This window comes from Coccomyxa subellipsoidea (assembly GCF_000258705.1).
Source record: "Coccomyxa subellipsoidea C-169, whole genome shotgun sequence".
In the NCBI taxonomy this organism is placed as follows: Eukaryota; Viridiplantae; Chlorophyta; class Trebouxiophyceae; family Coccomyxaceae; genus Coccomyxa; species Coccomyxa subellipsoidea.
Genome location: NW_005178035.1, coordinates 1,439,235 through 1,449,456, shown reverse-complemented (window position 1 = coordinate 1,449,456; position 10,222 = coordinate 1,439,235). Strand labels below are relative to the sequence as shown.

The 10,222-nt window shown below is 51.9% G+C and overlaps 1 protein-coding gene across 1 annotated transcript; it reads left to right on the top strand.

Moving 5' to 3' along the window:
• Nucleotides 1-1,835: 1,835 nt before the first annotated feature.
• COCSUDRAFT_36710 (amine oxidase) lies at nucleotides 1,836-7,274 on the top strand (the record flags this gene model as incomplete). Its single annotated transcript, XM_005647718.1, has 10 exons — nucleotides 1,836-1,943; nucleotides 3,113-3,179; nucleotides 3,378-3,607; nucleotides 3,864-4,047; nucleotides 4,277-4,433; nucleotides 4,762-4,930; nucleotides 5,428-5,581; nucleotides 5,986-6,218; nucleotides 6,612-6,811; nucleotides 7,151-7,274. The coding sequence occupies 10 exons, from the start codon at nucleotides 1,836-1,838 to the stop codon at nucleotides 7,272-7,274; spliced, it is 1,626 nt and encodes a 541-aa protein (XP_005647775.1).
• Between the last annotated feature and the right edge of the window lie 2,948 nt (nucleotides 7,275-10,222).

Here is a 10,222-nt window from a genome sequence, read left to right as displayed (position 1 = left end):
TACAGTTCCTACACACAGATCACATGTTGCGCAGCCAAATTTGGGGAAGGCTGTTATCAGTACTGTGCAAGGACGATTGTGCTACTTTGTCCCTTGATGCTACTAAGTTGAGGTACAAGACCCAAGGCTTGTGGACACCAATGCTGATCAGGTCCCGATGATTCTGATCACAGCTTCATGCAAGCGCTCAATGAGAACCCAGCGAGCAGTCACAGCAAGCACCGTGTAGCAGCATGCATGGCCAAGTACGGCGATAGGAAGATCCAGTAACGTGTCACCGGTCACTAGGACGGTTCATGAGACGGTCTCATGCCATGTCTCATCCCGTCAGTTACCAAAAGCACAGCGGCTCACAGGCATATCATAGGCCTCGGCGCGTCAACGTTGAGCAGCTGCAGGTGCTTCTGTACGGGCACCAGCATGTTTCCCTTGCCATTACTTGATCATGTCGCATGCCCGGGGACTGCAACATCGATGCCCGGGGGATATGCCATTCAGTGAATATTCAGATTAATCCTTGGCACCTGCGCGGCCGCATGCTCAACAAACACCCCACACCCATGCTCCGACTGGCTGGCAATTTAAAACGTGCATGCACTCTGCAATGCGCTCACTCTGCCCTCTAGATTGGGCAAGGTCTGGGTTTGGAATAGAGGGGCTCAATTAGGCACCTGTTCAAGAGACGTACCTCAACACCTCCCCTCCAGACCCACCTTTCCAGACGAAAAACTAGTTTGTTTCATACACACACACGCTCGTGAGCTTTCAAAGCTTCTCTTGCAGCATTTGCTGGACACTCAGATTGTCGCATTGTTTGATTTCTCAGTAGGATGAGGTCTTTGCAGATACTCAGCTCAGTATGTAGACGTCTGCAGAGTGGAGCAATGGCTGAGTCCTCTACACAAGCCATGGCTCTTGCAGTATGTGCCGGCAATTGGCAGAGTTGCTACTCAAATCGGGAGTTTTGGAGCACAGCAGCCGCAATGCGTTTCACGCCTGGCACTGCTCAGCCCCAGAGACCAGCTGAAGGTGCAAAATACTATTCACAAAAGTAATTTTGTGATACGCAAATTGTAAAGTAACAGATGCACTGCATTTTGGTGGCGATAGTCTACAGGCGTATCTCTAATTTACCCAGATCAATTTGACCAACACGACCCTGAAGACAATCTTTTCGTGGTTCATTGCACGTGTCTGTCAGTCGACGATATAATGACTGGTACTTTGCTCTGATGCAGCCTTCGAGTCGCCGCCTCAGCCAGATCTGGTGGACAAGGTGGGGCTCACTGGTAGATGTGTTCCTGGTGGTTGCTGCCTGGTTGATTTCGTGCGCAACGCCTTCCATGCTGTGAGTTAAAGTCAATTACTGTTTGGCAGAGCTGATCTCTGGTGTCTCTTCGCAGTTCTTAAGCCAGGAGCTCATGGGCAGCTATGACCAGCGGCAGGAACGGATTAGAGGTGCCATACACAGATTTGAACGCTTCCCTGGTGACACAGGAAGCTCAGAGGTGCAAGGTAATTTGCTTTGCCCGTCAAAAGTCCCTATGATGTTTCAAGCGTCTCCAATTACAACCATGTCAAGACTGTTGCAGCGGTAGTTGGAGACCTTGTTTGTCCGTCCTCGCAGTGGCCATACTGACAGAGAAGATCTATGCCATGGCTGAGCACATGAAGGTTCACCGCAAGGACTTCTCGTCACGCAAGTGGGTCTTGAATGCATCTCTTGCATGATGTGTGCAACCTGCACGATCTATTTAAGATGATGCCAACCCTGTGCTGCTGTGTAAAGTGCTTAATCTGGTGCGATTTGCATCGTTTGCAGTGGCTTGAGGGGCATGCTGGCTCAGAGGAGGAAGCTGCTGCAGTACCTACGTCGGTCAAACTTTGATGCCTACTCGAAAATGCTGTCGAGTCTGGGTTTGAAGGACACCTACGCAAAACAGGTATGTCCTTTCTAAAGATGATGCACAGTTGTCCTGTGTTGCTTGGTGAGGATGCGTTGTTTTTCTGCACGGCTCAATGCTGCATGCAATGAGTGCTGCAGCCTTCTCATGAAGCGGGCCCCTGAATTTGAACTGCCCTTGGCACCCCATGCTGAAGCTGCACGCTGCCCCTGCTGCGCTTGCTCTGCCTCCATCCATTGCCTCCTGTGCTGGCTGCCCTGAACAAGGTTGGTGCACCTGTGATTGTGTTTCAAAATATTGGCCAGTTTGGATTGCACTGACATGAATGTCTTGCTCCCATGCTGCAGGACCGTCTAGCTATCAGGAGAACTCGCGGAATTGAGACTGTGGAGGTTTAAGTCAGCATCTGCAGCAAGGATGATATGATGATGAGCAAAGATCTTTGCCATTCTCTGGCAGATGCTGATTACACAGCACTGGCTTGGATTGCCAGTCAAGCAATCAAGCAAGTTCCGGCTGTTATTGTCATATCACAATACTGCATTGTTATGGGAGATGGACTCCATCAGATGCAATTTTAGTCAATGTATCCCTGTGATCACATGCTGTAGCTGCTCTTGCTAATTCCTTGTGCCACCCTTGAGCCATCTTAAAATTTTTACACTGCCTTGCATGTTCTGTTTGTCACTAAATCCCCCTCAAATCAGCCACGACAGCAGCATGAAATTGCGAATGTGAACGTTGGACTACACCAATCGTATACAATCACTGTTCCGTCAATCTTTATTATTGACCGGTGATTGATACATACTTGTCGAAGCCAAACCTTCTGATCAGGACAAAGAGACGCCACAGATCTTTCTCAAGCATCAGCGATGATCCAGGCTTGAGTGCTCTCAGAGAGAGAGCGTATTTATAACAATCGTATATTTCATCTATTCAGCAAGAGTTGAACTTCTCTCTTTTGGGGTCTTGTTTCGCCCAGGCGTGCATGTGTCAGTACTGGTCATAGCACCATGCGATCTGCCACTTTGATCGGGCAGCTTCCTGCGACTCCCCGAACCCAGGGACTGCCACATTTTTCCCAACAGCCTGTTCTTACGTCCAACATATCGCAGAGGCTCCCCCAACGAAGAGGCACTCTCTGTGCCAGTGCAACCACGGCCACTCCCAGCGTGCAGGCTGATCCAGATGCCACACACAACCAGCCAACCCCCAGCGGGCGCGACCGCAGCCATACCACTGACTATGTCATCATTGGCTCGGGCATTGGAGGTGCATGCACCATCCCTCCCCGTTCACTGACATGCACGCATGAGCTCATGAGGTGCTGCTACAATGCTCCTGGCCATGTGTGTTACTCTGGCAGGCAGAGCTAAGGACCACAGATAATGACAATGTCTGACACACTTACACAGTATCTAAACCTCAGCAGGATCTAGTCACCTTGACGTCGCATGAGCTCTTGTGCAGGTCTCTGCTGCGCAGCGCTGTTGGCCAAGTACGGCTACAGCGTGACTGTGTGCGAGAGCCACTACCATGCGGGCGGGGCAGCGCACTCCTTCGAGGTGCAAGGCTACCAATTTGATGCAGGGCCGTCCTTCTTTGCCGGTCTCAGCGGCGAGGCCGGGGGATCCCCCAACCCCCTCAAGCAGGTGCTGGACGCTGTAGGGGAGTCTGTGGAGTGTGCTGTGTATGACCGGGTAAGTTTGGCGCTTCAATCTCCAATTTTCAGGACACCATATGAATTGCCATCAAGAGATTGGATGTCAATGGTCAAGACTCACATGCGGACGGCTAGAATGTGCCTGCATCAGCTGACAGGGCACGACTCAGCGGCCAGCATGCTTTGGACCAATCTAATTCTACTCCGCACTCAATAGCAGTCAGCAGGCTGTGGTTCAATTATAATACTCAGAAATCATCATGTGAGTAAGAAGGGGCAATGCGCATGTGCAGTGGGTAACGTACACGCCGGAGGCGACATTCCAGACGGTGTGCAATGCGGAGCGCTACGCAGCGACTATTTTAGAGCAGGGGGGGCCAGAAGCATTGCAGCAATGGCGGGCCCTGGAGAGGGAGATGGCGCCGTTGCAGCAAGGGGCCGCCACCTTCCCTGCAGCTGCCCTGCGCAGCGACCTTGGTGACCCCCCGGGATCCTCCTCCAATGACCGACTCCTGTCTAATATCCTTCTTGCCAGGGCTCACAAGAAGCCGATGCAAAACCCGTGCTGCCAGTTTCTCTTCAATTGGATTCTGAATTTGTGCATGCTGTAAGCATTGCCCTACAAGAGTGGACCTGCCCTAGCAGCAGGCATTGATTTCTTGGCATGTCCCTCAAAGCAATCTCATGGAAGGGATTGTATGCGCAGGTGTACTGCTGACAATGCTGCGATTCTTTGGGCCGTCGCTGGCAAAAACAGGGCTAGTGGCACCGAAGCTGACGGCGCCATTCGCCAAGATTGTGGACAGAGTTGTGACTAACACCTGGCTCAGACGCTTCCTGGACCTGGAGTGCTTCGTGCTCAGGTGAGCTGCCTACAAGTGTTGGTCAACAGCACTTGCACGTTTTTTTCTTCTTAGCATGCAGGATTTGCACTGGATGACTACTGCAAAAAGTGTGAAGAAATGTCTTCATGACTACTGATGGTGAGAAAGGTGCAGCTCTACCAAAAAAATGAATACGAACAGCTAGCTGGTAGTATCGGATAAAGTTTGCATGTGGCATCAGCTGACTCCTTTCTGACATCAGATGATGTTCTTTTGTGCAGTGGCATGCCAGCTGTAGAACCTGCATTTGACAAAAATTGCTGACATCACCATGGTGTTGCTGACATGACAAATCTGTTGCGCACAGTGGCATGCTGGCCAAGGACACGATCTGCGCGGAGATGGCCTTCATGCTGATGGAGCGAAACAGGGCAGGGTCAACGATCGATTACCCTTTGCAGGGGTCGCGCGGTATTGTGGACGCCCTAGTCAGGGGCATTGAGAAAAGCGGCGGCCGGATCATGCTGCGCGCTCGCGTCGATGACATCATTGTAGAGGGTGAGTCAGGCGCTTTTTTATCCTGAGGCGCTTCCTGCCTTCTAGGAGCATACGTGAATGCAAGGAGCGCTGACAATGAGCAGTGATCACAGTGCCAAGAAAAGGGCACCACTCAATTACCGCATGCATTGGCTTGTCTTCAGAAGCAGGGCAGCACAGGCTGTGTACCAACTGCATCTGCGCATGTTGCTCGGCAGGTAGAAAGTGTTGCTGCTGCCAGAGAGTTTTGTTATCGCCGCGGATGTCAGCACAGGAAGTGTCAGGGAAAAGAGCCAAGCTTGCTTTGCACTTGCAGCATCGTCTCTTCTATGAGCAACCCTTGCAAAGGTTGCATAGGGCGCCCCTCTTGCAAGTCTCTCCAGGCAGACGTACTCAGCTGTCTCCCTTGACAGCCGAGAAGGTGAGAAAATGTTAAAATTACACAGGTGGCAGGGCGGTGGGAGTGAGGCTGGCCAAGAGGGGCAGCCGGCAGCAGGGGCAGGAGATAATCCGGGCGCGCAGGGCGGTGATTAGTAATGCGTCCGTCTGGGACACTCAGCGGCTGCTGCCGGCCGGGGCCGCCCCCGCCAGCTGGCGCCAGGAAGCCATGACAACGCCCCAGACCGGCAGCTTTGTGCATCTCCACCTAGGTGTGGCTTAGCTGCCTTGTTCGTGCCGACTTGCGGATGTGACAGAATAACCCAGCGCAGAGATCTGTTTGCGAGAGCAGTGCTTTGCTTGTTCCATAAGGGCCTACCAGCAGCAAATCATCATTTCAAACATTCCAACAGCAGAAAGCATGAGAAGATTCCTTGAGCCTGGACAATTACTCCAAGGAGTGCCGGAAGAGTTGCTATTTGAATGGTTAGTACGCCCAATACTGAAGGGGTGCAGACGGAGGTGGGCCCCAATGTGTTATGGCCTGCCCAAATTCATCATAGACACAGAATTTGAGTTGAGAATTGACGCAAGGGAAGCTATTGCCCTCCCATGTGCGCACCACACTAGTTAATGTTAGCATGGGACTGATAAAATTGGTGTGTGTGGGGCGCAGGCATCAATGCAGAGGGGTTGCCAGCCGATCTGGATTGCCACCATCTCATAGTCAACTCCTGGGAGGATTTGGAGGCGCCACAGAATGTGTGCATAGCATCAATCCCCACAGTCTTCAACCCGCGGCTTGCGCCCCCGGGCAAAGCACTTGTGCATGCGTACACTGCCGGCAATGAGCCCTACTCTGCCTGGGAGGGCCTCGACAGCAACAGCGAGCAGTACAGGCAGCTCAAGGTGAGCGCTCTGCTCATTTGATTGCCCCTCTGCTCATGCCCTCCATCAAGCTGCATGACTGGACTATAATATCTTGCTGATCCTGCTGTCTGTTCGTGCACAATACTGAAGTGTCGATGACAGAATATCAAGACTGACCGCTTTTGCCTCCATCTTTGAACGTGGCACATCATGCAGTGACTGGGATAATAGTGTTAGCCGCTGCTCCGCACTGCTTGAAAGAAATGCGCGCATCCTGGTATGCTGGATCCCTGACTCCTGGGCCAGCAGGGCATGCATGACCTGCTGCTGAATGGCGTGCATCTGATGGACACCTGCACCGTTTAAAGCAGACCAATATTTCTTGGCTAAAAACTATAAAGACAGCAAAAAGATGTCAACGCTGCCTTGCAGGAGGAGCGGTCTGAGGTGCTGTGGCAAGCTCTGGAGAGGGCTATCCCAGACGTGCGTGAGAGAGCGGAGCTGGTGATGGTGGGAACGCCCCTAACCCACGAGCGCTTCTTGAACAGGCACCGCGGAACCTACGGCCCCGCCATCTCCGCAGCTTCCGGCAACTTCCCCGGGCCGCAGACCCCCATCCCCGGCCTGTACAGGTACGCAAGCCTCGCATCTCATGCCCTTACTGCCCTAATTGCTGCTGTTCACATGTGATCCATTCGACCCTTTGGCACCACGTGGACCTGTGGGACCTGTTCTTGTCTTATGGCGCACCTTGGTGTTATATTTGTCGGCTTGGAAGGTTTCATGCACCATACATACTGCAGTAATCACGCGATGAATTCACAGATCGATGCAGGTGAGTTGGCAATCAGTAGAAGCACGCTGCAGTGCAGCATGGGACTGTAACAAGCTTGAGTCAGAAACATCCCTGGCCCGCAGAGTGTTCAGGGTGTGGGGTGCCTGCTGAGGGGTGGTTGCATGGGTTGGCGCAGGTGCGGGGATTCATGCGCGCCCGGCATCGGCGTCCCGGCGGCTGCGGCGAGCGGCATGATCACAGCAAACACTCTGGCGCCAGTGCAGAAGCACCTGCAGCTGCTCAACGCACTCGGCTTGTGACCGTCACACCACGTCAAGTGACTTGGCTGTCAGCCAGGTGTCTGACGCTACCCAATGACACTATGTCATTACTGTGACGGTACAGCTCTGTTGCACCAGAGCTCTTTTTTGTGAGCTGTGCAGATGGGCGTTGCCCTGTCGCTGTCCATACGGTGTGCTCGCCAGCGCTCAGTGCTCCGAGCACGAGTCAAGAAGCGCTCATCCTGAGATCTGATCGCTCACAGTGGCCGTGATGGCATCTCTGAGAGTCAGCTGATCAGTACTGCTCTGCAGACAGAAGGTTCAAGGCTTCAACTTGAAGTTGAACTAGTTGTGTACAATCTTAACGTCAACTTTGAGACCTAGCTAGGCTCTGCAGCTTAATGTCAAGCAAAGTGACTGTGAGGGTGTCAGCAAAGCTTCATGCAGATTAGAAGCAGTTTGGCCACAGATATCTCCTCTTTGGAAGACCCGACCCTTTGACGACTCAGCAAAACTTGGGGGTGAGGCCAAACCCTGGGTTGGTGATGGGGTTGCTGCGTCATCAGTCTGATCAATCCGCGCTGAGGTGGCAGCGTCAACGACGGAAAGGAAGTTTGAAGGGAATTTGGCCTCCCGCGTTCAATCATTCAAAGTCAGGAAGTCAGTTGAGATCCCTGCAAATTTTGATTCCTGGCCACCTCTTGCCACCTCAGACACCGATAGCTTGCGTGATTAAGAGTTTGCACGGGACTCTGCAACGTGCCGCCGCTCGGGACCTGACGAAGCAGATGGACTCCCCAATCGCCAGCGAGCTGACGATGGTCGCCACCATCCTCGCTCTGACCGCCACCTCCAAGCTGTTTCTCATCGGTCTGCCCGTGCTCGTGGCCGTGGAGATGCTCGAGGAGATTTTCGTTTAGAAAAGGCCTGTACTGCGTTCCGGCAGGCAAGTTGACCCAGTTGCCTTTCATCCGTGGCAAGGGCAAGATAGCTGCCCATTACATCGTTTCTTTTCCATGTATTTGATAATGCCTTTTCTGCCTGGTTGCCTGCAAACAGAGTGCTCGCTTCAAAAATATATATTTCCACATTTTGCTGACGAAGTCATCGTCTCTTTGGGTTTGTTCAACGGCAATTGTTGATTATTTGGTACATTATGTTTATTCTGATGATATCACGCAGGCCAATCTGTACATACTCTCAAAAGGAGACCCGCGAGCTGCTTTCGCCCTATCTTCCAACGGTAACACCTGATGGCTTCACAACAACCACATTGCTCCACACTCCGCTTGCAAAAGCAGAGGAAAACCTTCGAGAATTGAATTGCCTATGCTCCAGGTGGGTGGACCGTACCATCTGCCATGTGTTGCCACCTTTTGACATTCCAACTGCCTATTCACCTGCATCAACCACTGTCGCAGCTCCTGCTGTGCAATTGTCTCAAGTGCCTGCGGATGAGAATCTTTCAGCTTTCTCTCATCTACTCACGGATCAAAGAGCAGTATCATGTTTTCCTTTCCATGGGCACTCCTCTGCTGTGCTTGGAAGCAGTGTGAGTCCTGACCAGCAGTTGAAGAGTCACTTCGCCATATTTACGCCAATGTGTTGATATGTGCAGGCAGGCGATTAGCGCGCGCCTCCTTAGCACAAGGGCAGCGCAAGCTGGATTGATGGGGCCGAGGTGAACAATGGCGCAGCCATCTGCTGCAGCATTACTAGAGCCTCGGGCGCTGTCACTCAAGCATGCCCCTTTCTGGGCAAATCATTGCGATGGTCTGACCTGCCAGGGTGGCTTATGTTCCTGGGCGGCTCTGGCCCTCCAGAAGAAATGAATGAAAACGAGAACGTATGCAGGGTCCAAAATTGCACCTCCTTGTGAACGGGGAGCGATCTCTTTCCGAATTGATACCTGAAGTAAGTTTCATGCGCTGCAATCCTCGGGAGCTTTCTTTTTCAGGGGAGGGAATTGTTTGCAAACATTGTTGGGAGCTACGAGGGCCCTGGTATGTCTTCTTTGAATGGGCTGCCAAAGCTGCAGACCCTTGTGGTGAACAGTCGCGCTTCGCAGCAGCGTGCTTTTGAGTTGTGCAGTGTCTCGGAGTGCATGCCACACTCAATTTTGTGTATGATAGGTCATGTTGAACTGTTGCTGTGTATTTCCAGAGTGTCATGGTAGCTGTTGATTATGCAGTGATTGGTAGTGCCTTGGAGAATGCAGGAGCTCTGCTTTTATGTTAAGAGTTGAGCTGGGATGTGATGCATCGTATCTTGTAAGCCGTCAACTCATTCAAGGCTGAGCTGAGTTTACATTACAAATGCTGCTGCAGTCATAGACGCACATTGTATATACGTATGGCGCACAAGTCTGCTTCATGAGTCACATGCCATGGCCATGTTTGAATTCAGACAATAAATACCAGACAAAGCTACTCCAAGCAATGTAGTCCCATTGGCCCTCTGCAGTGACTGTGCCGTCTGCCATTTCAGCACGGCAGCAACAGTATTCTGATACATGTGTGCATGCAATGCGCAAGCTTGCAATTGCAAAGCCCAGTTCTTTCTTCGCATTCGGGCTATTGAGTACCTGCCATCGCCAGACAAACACCTATAGAAAGACCTGTCTATGCGCAGACAGTCTTTGCTCACCGAGCTAGGCATTGGGCGCTGAGCACTCCAATAGAATAAGCACAGGCTCTAGTTCTAGATCGTGCACGCAATAGTGCTCAATCTACCTTGGCCAAGGACGCCTCTTATCAATGCTACTTTTCACTGCACTTCCATTTGTACTTGTTCAGCTGCACACCGCTGGCAAAAGTGCTCACATCTGGGCTTCAACCCCTTTCAGTGATGGTACAGTGCTGTGACAAGCGCTCAGCGCAAGCTCAACAGTCTCTTATGATACATGCAACGCAAATAGCAGTGTCCATTGGATTCCCAAGCACATGTCTAGATTGCCAGCATGCATTGCGGGGCACAATCTCTACATT